General features: G+C 41.1%; 4 protein-coding genes across 4 annotated transcripts; 2 read left to right on the plus strand and 2 right to left on the minus strand.

The window, feature by feature from the left end:
* Positions 1-5,057: 5,057 nt before the first annotated feature.
* Positions 5,058-6,068, plus strand: GT037_010437 (uncharacterized protein; the record flags this gene model as incomplete). The annotated part of the gene is made up of 2 exons (XM_038935484.1): positions 5,058-5,069; positions 5,127-6,068. The coding sequence occupies 2 exons, from the start codon at positions 5,058-5,060 to the stop codon at positions 6,066-6,068; spliced, it is 954 nt and encodes a 317-aa protein (XP_038781734.1).
* Positions 6,069-6,728: 660 nt separating this feature from the next.
* GT037_010438 (mfs general substrate transporter) lies at positions 6,729-9,519 on the minus strand (the record flags this gene model as incomplete). The annotated part of the gene is made up of 7 exons (XM_038935485.1): positions 6,729-6,883; positions 6,934-7,027; positions 7,091-7,963; positions 8,033-8,118; positions 8,744-8,897; positions 8,962-9,160; positions 9,227-9,519. The coding sequence occupies 7 exons, from the start codon at positions 9,517-9,519 to the stop codon at positions 6,729-6,731; spliced, it is 1,854 nt and encodes a 617-aa protein (XP_038781735.1).
* Positions 9,520-10,404: 885 nt separating this feature from the next.
* On the plus strand, positions 10,405-11,998 carry GT037_010439 (uncharacterized protein; the record flags this gene model as incomplete). The annotated part of the gene is made up of 4 exons (XM_038935486.1): positions 10,405-10,429; positions 10,480-10,798; positions 10,848-11,715; positions 11,765-11,998. 4 exons carry the CDS (start codon positions 10,405-10,407, stop codon positions 11,996-11,998), a joined length of 1,446 nt encoding a protein of 481 aa, XP_038781736.1.
* Positions 11,999-12,140: 142 nt separating this feature from the next.
* Positions 12,141-13,870, minus strand: GT037_010440 (uncharacterized protein; the record flags this gene model as incomplete). The annotated part of the gene is made up of 2 exons (XM_038935487.1): positions 12,141-12,481; positions 12,532-13,870. 2 exons carry the CDS (start codon positions 13,868-13,870, stop codon positions 12,141-12,143), a joined length of 1,680 nt encoding a protein of 559 aa, XP_038781737.1.
* Between the last annotated feature and the right edge of the window lie 763 nt (positions 13,871-14,633).

The following is a 14,633-nucleotide window of genomic DNA, read 5'->3' on the forward strand; positions in this document are numbered from 1 at the left end:
TTATTTATCTATATACTCTTTTTAGTAGATATTTACTATTTTAATCTTACTATAATACTCTTACTAGAGTTTAATAACTTACGCTACTAAAGTAGCTTTTATAGAGCTTTCTCTCTTTTTTAAGAGTATATTAAGCTAGTCTACGCTATAAAAGTATATACTATAGTAGAACTAGAAAAGTATAACTCTAGTAGTAGAGTATATACTATTATTATACGCGTACTCCTTTAATAATATTTAAGTTACTTAATTATCTTATTCTAGAGAGTAGTAGTACTATAAGTACTACTTAAGTATCTAGTTTTATCTCTTAGTCTATGTATCTATTTAGAAATAGAACGCTAAAGTAAGTACTTTTTTTAAATTAAAGTAGTATAAAAATATATTTTAGTACTTTATACTTATTAGAGAGCTTCTATTTAAAATAATATACTTAAAAATACTGTATAATTATATTACTTTATATATCTAGGCTTATACTAAGTTAGTACTATCTTAGTTAGCCTATACTAGTATATAATAGGCTATTTTAGTTAGTTAGTCTATAATTACTAGTATTATATTATAGACTATACTAGATACTTTACTTAGAGGTAGTTCTATAATAAAATCTATTATTATATTCTTTTAAAGTTATTCTAGTATAAAAAAAGATTAGAGTAGTTTATAAAGCTAGTATTTTATAAATATAGATTTTCTATAAATTAGATAATCTTTATAATATTATTCTATATTCTTTTTTATACCTTTTTAAGTATAGCATTATACTAGCTTCTCTAAAGTTTACTTAGTACTAAAATAGCTTACTAAGAAATTATTATAGCTTTTTTAAATTACTTTTACTTTTTTTTTTATTATTATAAGCCTATTTACTTTATAATAGCTAGTTTAAGCTTATTTTAGGCTTTAATTCTTTTTATTAAGTATTTTTAAGTCTAAAGTATTTAAGAAGTTATAGTCTATTTTACTATATTTTTCTATATTAGTTAGATTAGTAGTTTAGTTCTTATTAGTAATTCTAAACTCTTCTAAGGCTTTTAAGAGTTTATTTTATTTACTAAAGTAAATTCTTATATAAGTAAATATAGTAGCTACTAAAGAGAAAGTAGTATTACTTTATATAAAAATCTTTTTTATTAGCTCTATAAAAGCTTTATTATATTTTTAAGCTAGCTTTTAAGCTTTTACTATATAATTTAGCTTTTTTAAAAAGCTATTAGTAAAGTTAGTTACTTTTAGATAGTATATTATAGTAAAGTTAAAGCTTAAAAGTACTAAGTAAGACTATACTTAGTAGTAGTTAAGTATTTTAGTTTTTATAAACTACTTTAAGTTTTAATAGTCTATAAAAAGCTTAAAGTATACTTTTTCTAAGTATTAGTACTAATATTCTAAGCTCTTTACTATAGTAAGTAGTACTTAGTTATATATATTATAGTTATACTTTACTACTACTAACTTACGTAAAAAGAAGTTAATAGAGTACTATTAGCTCTTTTTAAACTTTTCTAGTATATATTAGCTTAAAATACTTATAATTACGCTACTTAAAGCGTTTATCTCTACTTTAGTTTTTCTATTTTATTTAAAATAAAATAAAATTAAAATATTTAGAAAAGAATTTTTTAGTTTTTAGAAGGCCTACTTTACTTTCTTATCTAATTTAATTTTCTAGCTTTCTTTTCTCTTTTATATATAGCTACCTCTAGCTACTTCTAAGTGTTTCTAGGTTAGTTTAGTAAGTAGTAGTACTAAATAAAAGAAATTAGTAATAAATTACTAGTAATAGTTTATAAAACTTATAAATATATAAATTTTATATACTATATATAGCTCTAGCTACTTTAGAATTATTCTAACTCTATCTTAATTAACTTTGATTTTATTAAGCGTTACTATATAACTTAAGTACTTAGTATACTATATATACTACTTATACTTTAGAAGCTTAAAAAATAAGTTATATTTATATAGCTTATATAATACTTCTCTTATATATTTTTTATATTCTTTTTTTATATTAGAGAAGATTAGAATATTATCTAAGTAAATAATATAAGATATATTAACTAGTTTTACTAGAACTTAGTAGATATAAGCTTAAAACTATACTAAAGTATTTATAAAGGTAAAAAGTATTATAGTATACTTAAAACTACTATATTTTATATAGAAAGTAGTCTTTTATTTATTACTTTCTTAGATATATACTTTATAGTACGCTTTTTTTATATCTAACTTAGTATAGTACTTAGTACTAGCTAGTCTCTCTAGAGACTTAGAAATAAAAAGTAGAAAGTACTTATTTTTTATAGTAACTTTATTTAAGCTCTAGTAGTTAACGTATAGCTATATACTACTATCTTTTTTTTTAGTAAAGAGAATAAGCGCCTTTACTAAAAACTTATTATACTTTATTTAGCTATATACTAAGTATTTTTCTAAATACTTATATAATAATTTAAGCTCTATTTTAGAGAAGTTATATAATAGTATATAAGGTGCTATAGCTTTAGATAGTAAATTAATAGCTAGGTCTTATAGTCTATAATCTATAAAAGCCTTTAAATTATCTTTTAAGCTAAGTTCTATAAACTTAGTATATTATAGAGGTAACTCTACTTTACTAGCCTCTTCTAGACTAGTCTAAAGTACTAAAGTAATAAAATAGCTATATATATTTAATATAAAGTTATATATTATCTTTTTAAACTCTTTAGCCTCTTTTAATATAATTTTTTAAAAAAAAGCTTTATTTTTATTTTTTTATTTTTTAAAAATTAGCTTTTACTTTAGAAAGTTAAACTTAGAGTTATATATATCTATTTAGAGTAAACTTAAGTATACTTGTTACTTTAAGATTTTAGCTATAATAAATAGTATATTATAAACTTCTACTTTTCTATAGAAGTCCTTAATACTTATAGTAACTATAGTAGTTTTATAGACTTTTAGCTTTTTACTATTTACTTCTTTTACTAATAGCTTTAGTAAAAGTTAAATAGTAAGATTATACTTTTTAGTAGTTATTACTAAAAAGAAGTTTAATTATAAGCTTAAGTTAATTAGTATTTCTATTAGCTCTAATAACCTAATTATAACTTATACTATTATTATTTAGATTAGTTTAAAGTATATTATATTATAAAGAAGTTTTAGGTTCTTAGCTATAGAGTTAAGTATAATATAAATAAAAAGAAAAGACTCTAGCTTCTCTACTTAGTACTTTTTTTTACTTTAAAGACCTTAAAGTCTCTAAATTTCTTTTTAATTTTTTAGTATTCTCTTTAGAAGTATCTAAGCTTATTATAGCTCTAATAAACTTTATTAAAGTTTTTTAGACTAGTTTAGTTATTTTTAAAAGTTTTATATTAAAATAGCTTAAATTAAATATTTTAGCTTTTTTTTAAGTTTATAAAAATCTAAAATATAAGTTATAAAATAGCTTATTATATTTATACTTTATTTCTACTAACTACTATAAAAATAATAGTATTTCTTTTAATAAGTAGAAGAATATTACTATATAGCTTAATTTATTTTAGTAGTATCTAGCTAAAGTATTTAGTTTAGATACTATAGAATACTCTACTAAATCTCTAAGTATAAGTTTTTTTTAAATTTCTAAAGAAAAGGCGCTTAAAAAGTTTATTAAATATTATTTTTTTAAGTAGTTTTCTAACTTACTCTAGAAGATATTTAACTTAAATAGTAAGATATTTAAGTTTTAATTATAGCGCTAAGAAGTATATTTTAGCTTATTATAAGTCTAAAGGTATTATAGTAACTTAAAGCTAAGTATATTAAGTATTACTACTTTAAGCTAGTTCTAAGTTAGTATTTATATAGTAGTTTCTCTTATATAATCTTAAGTATAAGTATCTTAAGTTATATAAGTAGTTTTATTAAGAAACTTTACTATAAAGTTAACTTTATATAAATTAGTATAGAAAGTATTTAATACTTCTTAAAATATAGCTTTATAATTATATATTTAGTAGTTATACTATAATTAGTTATATATTATAAACTTTTTAAGGTCTTTTAGGCGTAGTATACTTAAATTTATTTAGCTTTTAAGCTTTTTTATAAAAGTAAAGTAAGTAAAATTCTCTTTTAGCGCTATTTAGTTACTAGTAAAGACTCTATCTCTTAAAGCGTAAAGACGCGCTAACTCTTAGTAGTCTTATTTTAACTTAGCTTAGTTTCTTAGCTTTTTAAGCTTCTAAGTTATTAAAAATTATTTTCTATTTTATTTAACTATTATAGCTTATAGTAGGCTTATAATAAGTATAAGTAACTACTTTAGTATAGTAAAGTCTTTAAAAATTTTAAAAAGTATAGAACTACCTATAAAGAGCTATATCTAGCTTAGCTACTTCTTAGTAGGTTATATTATTATTTTAAAAGATAAAAGAGTAGATTTATTTATACTATAGTCTATTATACGCGACTTATTAGTTATAAACCTTACTATATATTAAGTACTACTAAAAAGGCCTAAGTAGAAGCTTATTATAATAGGTTAATATATATAAGAGTATTATAAGAAAAGTAATTTAAATATTAAGCTATTATTATTATAATACTAGATATACACTTATTCTAGAGAGTAATAATAGTATTATTAGATATTAACTAGAGACGAATTACTATTAAGCTATAATAGTAGAAGAAAGCTGTATTTAAGCTTATTCTAGTATATTATAGGCTAGAATATACTAGAAGGGTCTAGTTCCTAATAGTTACTAGTATACTCTTTTTCTTAGTTTAGTAAATTATAGAGTATTAAGTATTAAAGCTATATTTACTATATATACTTCTATTTTACTTAATTTACAGAAATAGTATATAAGTCTATTATTTTCTATAAGATCTAATCCTAAGACTGCTCTATATATTATAGTGATATGCCTTCGGTGGTGCAGAAAACCACTAGACCTGCATTGGGGCTTAGCGCTGTTGTCGGGGCTCCGGTAAAACCCCACCCGCTCCACGCGGCATCACCCTCAGTTCCTGCATGCATATCGCAAATCCTACACCACAGTCGATGCATGATGTCGAAAAAGGTTTGTCCCAATCTCCAATCGAGGCCCAGGGGCAACACATGACTAAGCAGTGCTCAGGGTAATGACACACCCTCCTCCATCCGGATTCGGGAGAATCAGCGACGCTCGCGTAATCAACGCAAGGAACTCATCCAAGACCTGCAGCGCCGCGTTCAGGAGTATGAGGCCCAAGGAATTGCAGCAACGCAGGAGATGCAGCGTGCTGCACGCAAAGTTGCTGACGAGAATGCACGGTTGAGAAGTCTGTTGTCCAGTCGCGGTGTCGCACACGAGGAAATAGAGGCGTATTTGCGCTCATTTGATGCTGCGAGTACTCCGAACCATTCGTCCGCGAATCGGTATGCTTTACCAGTATCGAGGCCACCTATTGTTGCGATTCCTGCAGCGAGCTCTCCTGGATACATGGCGTCGCCTGTCTTGCAGGCTCGCGCACCAACTACGACGCAGCTTCCAGTCCAAGCTCCTGCCCAGGCGGTGTTTCAGCAGCCGGCGCACTCGCCACCTTACCCTTCGGCATTGGCGTACCCACAGTCTCAGGACCCTCGCCGCTCTTTTATCAGTACAATACAGCACACAGCGTGCGATTCAGAGAAAGAGAATCTTGCTACGGTAACAACACCTATCCTTTCGCATAAGCCGAGCGTAGCACCGGACTCGAAACCACCTACCTGCTGTAAACCAGCTGAGCCTACGGCACTTAATTATTCTCGAGAGACGGATGACGCAATGCTCGATCATGTCTCCGCTTCGTCACCTGGGGGAAAGGAGTACGCCGACTGTCCCAACACTACCAGTTGCTTTTGCCCTCCCTCATCTACACCTCAACAGCAATCCCTTGACTCCGGTCTGCTGATATCCTGCGAGACAGCTGCTTCTATCATCGCGGAGATGCGCGGTGATGGCGATACGCAAAGAATCAGAGCAAGTCTGGGCTGTCATGGCGACAAAGAATGTACTGTCAAGAACACTCTTGTTCTGGAACTGATGGACGAAAGGTAGTTAGTATCGATCGCAGGACTTCGAGCTCTGTGTGTCTTTTTCCATGTGCGACATCGGTTCATGTTCTTGGACGTTGCAAACAGGGAGGCTGTCAGATGACGTCATGGTTTAGGCGCCTGGAATCAATGCGATGCTGTAACTCTCGACCATATATCCTCGCGTCGATAGTGTACGTGGTTCGACCACGTGGGACGGTGGATAAAACATACTGTCTCACAGTATCTTCCACTCGATATAACTAGAATTCTCTCGGCTGATCGTCTCCCAAGCCTGACTGCGCTGAATGTATGCGCAACGACCAAGGGCTTGATCGCGCTCGGCCGCTTCAAGGTTGTACGGTCCGCCACCTGGCGCAACCTCTCCATCATCCACAGGAGGGATTACGTGTCTTGACCGCATATCAGAGATTTCAGGATCATGAAATCACCGACAACGGAAATTTCTCACGCTACATCACCAAGCCTAACGACACTCTATACAGGAGAATCGTCTATCGTAATTGGGCGAATTCTGAAAGGCTCCAACAGAGTAGGTTTGGATGTCAAGCTGTGATTGGAATCTGTACTGAGTGCAAATTCGCGAGAAGGTTGTTTGAAGATGCACTATATATCGCTAAAAGCCCTTGCGGATATCGCAGAGGATCCGAGGTGACCTGATACGCTATTGAGTAGGAGATGTTTGGCGTCGTTTCACTCTATGAAGCTGGAACATGAAGCCGCTAGCTACAACATACGAGAGACCTGCAAAGATCTGGGTGTAGAGATACTCTCGTGAGGATGCTGGACGCCTCAACTTGAGAGCGATCCCTTCAGAAACTATCGCGCTTTGTTAGACTGTCCTCAAACAAATTTGGAAGCATGCATACCTGTTACTGGAATTATCACTGCCATCCACGACAGAGACAACAGCGACTGCAAGTTCTTGATGCCTGCCACCTCGACGCAAAGTGGACCGATTGTCTATTAGCGGACACTAGTTAGAGGGTCTCTTGAAGCTGGAGTGAAACACAAGATCCGACTTACCATCCAAAACACTCCAACAATAGCGCCGCAAATTATAACAAAGAATACGGTCAGTGGGTATGATGCCGCAGGTAACCAGAACGCGAAGCAACAGATACCACACAGCAAAGTCAGAGCACCTGCGGTGTCGACTCTGCTCCATTGATCGCTCAAGACGCCGATTAATGGTCGCCCAACAGCAGTACCGACGTTCAGAAATCCTATCATATCGGTGGCTTGTGATCTAGAGAGCCCGATCGATAGCGCGAAGTCAGACAATGAGAAGAGCAAGACAACGTATCCCAGCATACTGATGAAGATCCAAGCGAGGAGCAGTAGTACTTCGTAACGCCGGAGAAGTTTGGTATCAAATCCAAGCTGAGATGGTCGAATGGCCTTATTCCTATCACGTATAAATGCTATCGCAGTAGCATTGGCGATGAAGGCGACGATGCCGGTAATGCGCAAGGCCCAGCTGATACTCATGCGCTGGATCATAGCTTCAGTACCCCATGCAAACGCCGCACCGCCAACACCAGACCCTGCCGCACTGATACCATTGGCTAAACTTCGTCTTCGATCGAACCACTGGGAAAGGACTGGGAGGCAGGGTATATATAAGAAACCGATTCCAGAGCCAATCAAGACGCCCTGCGAAATGTGCAGCTGCCATATACGAGTTGCGAACGAGGCGGCAATGAAGCCACCAAGCTGGAAGATAAGACCACAGCACATGATAACATGAATACCGAATTTGCGACAGAAGACAGTGACGAAAGGTGCAAGGAGCATAGCGATGGCAAAGTTGAAGCCTCCAATAAATGCATAGTCCCAGGAAGATGCTTCAGGGAAAACATTGTCCACTAGGTAGTGCGATAGGTAAATGCCATAAGCCTATTGCAGCGATTAGCTTCACAGGAGACGAGAAGATAAGGGACAAGGGAGTCATGTGATCTGACTTACGGAGACAGTACCCCAGGTAAAACAATTGATGGTGAAACATGTTGCCACACACACCCAGCCATATCCACCATCTGGAGGTGGGCGTGCTACAGCAATAGCAAACTCAGCCATGTCTGCATCATCGGAAGAAGTCGGTGGTGAAGCGCAGAGGTGCATTAATGAAATTGCAGCCACTTTGGACTATCGTATAGGATGCGATTTATCGCATGTCTCATTCATGGCGGCGGCACCAACATTTATACTGGTAAATGGTATGTCACTTGTCCGATTGCGGGGTGTCATTACCCCAATAAGATCGACAACGCTAGTCCAAGCTTGCTTTGAAGCCTCTCTTTCGTATGCTGCCTTACAACCTATATCCAAATCTCGTCTATGTTTCCATATCTCGTGGAGAACCCGCCAAACATCTGAACTACTGTGAATATCAATTCGAAGGGCCTGCGCTGGTCGACAACGCTGCATGCTGGGTGTCTGGGGCAGGCTTGTTGATTTCTTTTGCTTGCTTCGCCCGTTTCTCTTCTCTCTCGCTATACCGATCGCCGAAAAGGTCAAAGTGCGGACGCATGACGATGGTGTATTTGACAAACTCCTCCATGCAATCAACAAGACGATCCCTGTTGCCACTAGGCATGAGCCTGCTTCCAGCGTCCTCCTCGGTGAACTGCTTGTATGCCATGGGTATAGAACTTTGGTTCGGGATCACAAACATACGCATCCATCGACCGAGTATGCGTAACGAATTAACCGTGTTGAAGGACTGCGATCCGCCATTCACCTGTGCTATGGCGAGAGTTCGGCCCTGAGTTGGGCGCACAGATCCGGTCGAGAGGGGTATCCAATCGATCTGGTTCTTGAAGACGGCCGTCTGGAAAAGGAGCATTGTCAGTCGACATGCTGGCAGACATGGTATGCTATGGGTGGCTACTCACTAAGGTTCCATGCTGCTCGGGACATATCCATACATGTCCATCGCTCCACTTACTCAAGTCGCGTAGCTCTTGCACTTTGGGATGTGTATGTTGCACGTCATCTTTGACGGGAAGACCAGTAGGATCATATATGCGCACATCGCAGCCAAGTCGGAAAAGTATTCTGCTGGCTTCGTATGCTAGCAGGCGGGAGTAGGATCTACTTGGACTTAGCAGATGCGAGCAGGCAGCCTCAAGTATCAGGCTGATTGAACGTGGTCCCTACCTCTGCCGCATGCTCCCATACATAACTACCACCCTGAGCCTATCATCACCCCGTTGGAGCACTTGTGTGTCTACCATTCTCAACACAGTACTCAGCTCCAACTGAGAAACCCAGTCTTGTTCTGCATCGCCCCCCTCGAGTATGAAAGGTCGGTATAATTTTCGGATTTCGGCATCGTCGTCGGAGGGGGGTATCGCAAGTGAGAGATGCTGGTACGCAGAATCAATGGCGATTTCAGCTCGAACCCTTTCGGCTGAGGTGTTGTTGAGGTCACCATTCGGTATCGTGGCCATCGTGCGTATGAAGGGTGTGATGAAGCGCTGGGGCCTGAAGAGGATGGTGCTACGAGCACTGATGCAGGCAATGGAGCGGTAGACGCTCATAGGATGGCGCAACTGAATCGTGCGAATAATGTTGGGAAGTTGTGAAGGAGCCGTATCAAATTACACACAAGCAAGCTCTATTCTGCTGCGAAGGCAACTTTGAGATTTGCTTGTTGACGTTTAGGTAGCGCAGAAACATAGAACATGTCTAGCAAAACGCGTCATAGTTTGAATGTCACCCTGCCCTGTTGATTCGCCGGCACCCCGGGTAGACCCTGCGTCAATAGCCTGCACCCTCAGGTCCCATGCGCAACACAGTTACTTGGCCTTGAACAAAGACCACGTCCGGTTGTCAGATTGCGATTGCAAGCAACCGATTAGCTGGGGTTCATCTTCGAACATAGTAACGGCCTTAGGAGACATGTTTCTTTCTGCACCCGAGCTTGGAGCCGATCGTCGCCCGATCACGTTCCTCTCCCGAGCATCGCACTGTGAGTAAGCCCTTGTTTGAGGCTTTCGATTAGAGCTGCTCTCTGATGCGGTGATAATCTCCAAAGCTGGACAAACTTTGGCTGCAGCGTCCGTAAGCCGACGGGTATCGCAGTTACGTAGCTCAGCGATCATGGATTATTTGATGATGTTACCGACCCATTGCATCAAAAGCGAGGCCAGCGATTGTGGGTATTGGTCTGTCATTAGGTAGTGAGGCGCAAAGTAGGGTAAAGATGAGGTATGGAGGGGTAGCGTCGAGGCTTGGCGAGATATTCGCTCCCAGACCCCTGCAGAAATCGTCATGTTTGAGGCATTGGCATGGAAAGCCTCCCCTACACGCAACGACAACAAGTCAGCAACAAGATGGAGCTGGATACATTCCCTGCACGTGGGTATTCTACGCACGCTATCAACCGTACTGCGACTGACGCGCAATAGAACAGTACAGCACCAACGACGCTACGTCGTTTGCCCATACGTCGGCACGCTCGCGATGGCCCATTATCATCACCCAAGGCATTGACGACGTGCACCGCTCCCTGCACGACACCAAAGACGAAGCGGCCATCACCGAAGGCAAATGGGTTGTTGCAGAGCTTGCCAAGTTGAAATACGAACTCCAACACGACCGCGAGCTGACGCCGATTCCCGATGATGGCGAGCGCGACGTCGACGCCTACAACAAGGAGTTGGCTGCAAGGGGCAATCCCAAGTGGCACAATGTGCCATGGCTGTACGCCGAGTGCTATCTCTACAGGTATGTCGACCCTTGCCGTCCCACGGCTCATGCTCATGGCCATAGGAAGACGCATCTCGAGCATCTTTAAGCAGACCAAGAATTGGCGGTCGTACGACCTTTTCGCCCGCCAGAAGATGGCCACATTCAAATCATCCCGTCCCGCCGTTCTCGAACTCGCCGCGCGCTACAAGGACATCGTCACGGAGCTCGAGCAGAAGAAGACAATACAAGGTGCCGAGACACAGGAGCAGCTCGAGGCCGCCGAGAAGGTCCTCTTCACAGAGATGTGCGAGATCTGCCTCTGGGGCAATGCGACAGACCTGTCGCTCCTGACGAACCTCTCATACGAGGATATCCAGAAGCTGCAAGGATCCGAGGCACGAAAGAACTCCGAGAAGAATATTTTGGTCAACGACCTAGGCAGGGCATTCGAGATACTCACGTCAGCTCAGAAAGAGGGCAAGAAAGAGCGCCGCGTCGATATCGTGCTGGACAACGCAGGTTTCGAGCTTTTTGTCGATCTGATCCTCGCCGGCTATCTCATAGCTTCTGGCCTCGCGACAAACGTTGTGTTCCACCCCAAGTCCATCCCTTGGTTCGTCTCAGATGTTCTACCAGCCGACTTCGGCGCTCTTCTCTCCGCATTAGCCGACCCCCAGAGCTTCTACAGTGCGCTCACCGAAGATGAGAAGCATGCTGGAAAGGAAGCTGTGCCATTGTCGGAAGCGGAAAGCGAGGCTTTGCAGTTCCTTTTCCAGCATTGGAGCACTCTGCATGCCGAGGGTCAGCTGATGCTGCGGCCGAACGACTTTTGGACTGCAGGCGGTAGTTATTGGCGACTTCCCAAGACAGAGCCGGAACTTTATGAAGATCTCAAGGAAAGTGAACTTATCATCTTCAAAGGCGATCTGAACTATCGCAAGCTGACTGCTGATGTAAGTGCTCTCGTCTCTGTTGTTCACACTATCTACTGATCAATCATAGGCCGCTTGGCCTGCTACCACGCCATTTACCGACGCCATCGGGCCCATGGGCCCGGGCTCAGGTCTCCGCGTTCTCGCGCTCCGCACCTGCAAGGCTGACGTCGTGGTCGGGCTCGCCGACGGGGAAGATGAGCGCATTAAAGCTATGGAAGGGGGCGGTGGAGACAGTGGGTCAAGGAAGTGGGCATGGAGTGGCAAGTGGGCTGTCGTTCAGTTCTCTGATGGAAAGGCCTAGACAACACAGCACACCAAACGCCCAGCACTTCATTGAACATGACCAGGGCATAGATGTTAGACGTAGAAATGACACGAAGACAATGAATCATACTACATTTCCGAGCACCTGGCTCTATCGATCTTAGGACTAAGCGAATTTCCTAGTAAACACCTCTCCTAATATCAGCGGCGATCTGTTGGAGCTCCTCTACGGTCGGCGGCTGTTTGTTGCCCTTCAACAGCTTGATTCTGGACAAGTTTTCCATCTCTTTGATCTTTCTTGCAACGATGCCGTCGTTGGATGGTATTGTTTTAGAGGCACTTCGTTGTTGCAGTTGTCCATCTAAGCTGGGTCTGCTGCTAGCAGGTTGATGCGCTGGCAGTGTCTGTCCTCTATGCAGGACATCCGCACGTATCTTAGGTTTCCCATTGCTCTTCTTGTGCATTCCATGAACGTGCGTGATATTTGCTTTTGCGGACTGCTGTCCTAAGGCCTTTAAATCTGGTTCATGTGAGTCTTCATGTTGAGTTGTCAGCACGGCGGTGACATACCACGAAGCAATCTGTTTCCATCAGGCTCACTACCCAGCCACTTCCCCCTTTCTCGCTTAGCCCAAAGCCTTCGCATTCCGTCGATTTCCAGATGGTACTCAAGGCTTCCGCATACAGGGATGCTACTGCACACCGCTACCATGTCCAACGTCATGCTATGTACTTCAGTGTCTACACCACTCTTCACAAGGACAACCTCTAACGTATCCAATGGTTCTCTCGGCTGTGGCGGCGGTGAGTCCCCACGGCATACGAACTCTAGCGAGTCAGGACGCTTTGCAGATCGAAAGCTGAGCTTACGACGCAGAATTTTCGGACCAGCTGGGCTTGCTGAGCGAGATCTCTCGGTTCGGGACGTCTGAGATTTGTTCAACCCAGTAATCAGGTTGGTGACCGCGTGTAGAGAATCGACAATGTTAGATGTCTCTTCTTGGGCATCCTTCTTCCTCTTGGTCGCGCTTCGCACAACCAGAGCCTCTGCACTGGGGACTGGAAGTTGGAAGCGGATGTTTGAAGCACGAGCAAGAGCACTCCGAACCATTCGAGGAGGCACGTTACTCGTCCAGCACCCCCAGTACTTGCTGTTGTCCTTCTCATTGCACGTGTTTGTGCTATCGACCTCGGAAAGATCGATAAGGAAAAGGCTGTCGCGATATAGAATGTCCAGCCCCAATTGTCGAATTTGCTTGCATACCATCAATGCAGGCTGCATCATGAATGATCGTATGTCAACAGCATTCGGACCGTGACGATGACGGCGACGCTGCTGGGGCACAACGCGGGACTGGTATGGTGTGATGGAGACGGCCCTTTCTTCTGCGAAAACGTATGACAATATGTGGTCAACTATTGTCGATGGTAGCTGAAGAAAGTTGGGCGTCAACATTTGTCGGCCGCTGGTAGCCGCTGGCGTAGGTACCGAGTGATTTGTAGCGCTAGTAGGTATAGTGTCAGGAAAGGACGTTGCTGTAGAAGAGACCGATGTTGATTTTGATGAAGCTGAAGATCGATCCAACGTGTTCATTGGTGAATCGTCCAGCATTATCATGCACTCTATCGTATGCGCATCCCATTTGTCGTCCGGTATCTGTGAAGCCATCTGGTTGGAACACTGCCGTTGCTGCAGCTCGTACGCTGGTGTTGTACGCGTAATGGGATGGCGTGACGCTTGATTCCTTGGGGGCGGTAAAGGCTTGTTCTGGCCGGGAAATAAGTCCTGCATGTACTTTCTAGAAGTGGCAACTGCTTTGGCGTCAACAGCGTAGTTTGCGAAGTCGACGCTAAAACGGGGGTCTGGCAGCCTGAGTGCCAGGATAGAACGAGAGGTACTCTGCTCCATAATGGTGCAGTCTGTGCTGTATATCAGAATTTATAAGACGTGATAGATAAAACAAAGTGGTAAGTGTTGGAATGAACGCAGATGGGAATTAGAAGAAGAAGAACGAGTGGGCGAAAGCCTGCGCCACTACATATGAACGTAACGACAGAGTCAGAGTCCAGCTCGCAAAGGTGAATGATCGACGTGATCACCAAAGAAGCTGGAGAGGACAGGAGCTCCATTCTTATCGCGACCTGGATGACGATCAGGCGGTTTGCCATCTTTTGCTCCCATGTATGGACCCTTGGCTAGCAGATTCGCAAGTTGTCGCGCAAACGGGCCGGGTACAAGTATGATGTACCATCATGTCCTTAATCTTTGGACGCGAATCAAGCCTGGTTGATAATCGCTTGCTATTGGTCAACAGCCACCACGTTCGACAAACACTCCTAGAGGCACCAGGATAGGTGCGGTGGGGATTTGATAACTGTCATTGATATAGCTTCATCGCGTGGCTAACAACAGGGATCATTACTCGTACGGAATGAGAGGTGAAGGAGCGAGAAGGGCCTCAGGCCTCATCCGAGACTCAGAATGTTCGATCATCAATGCAGAACGAAAAAATGAAACTTGAAGTGCCAGGTTCGGCAGATCGACATCGCTTGGGACTCACCTTATAGTGGGGACGATGCGCGAACGCGACCGTGTGCAGGCAAACGTTTGCTGCCTCAGCAGGTGGGGTGAGGCCGTCGAGAACGAAGAAGCGACATGTCGTGTTTCATGC

This window comes from Alternaria burnsii (genome assembly GCF_013036055.1).
Source record: "Alternaria burnsii strain CBS107.38 chromosome Unknown 756, whole genome shotgun sequence".
Taxonomy (NCBI): Eukaryota; Fungi; Ascomycota; class Dothideomycetes; order Pleosporales; family Pleosporaceae; genus Alternaria; species Alternaria burnsii.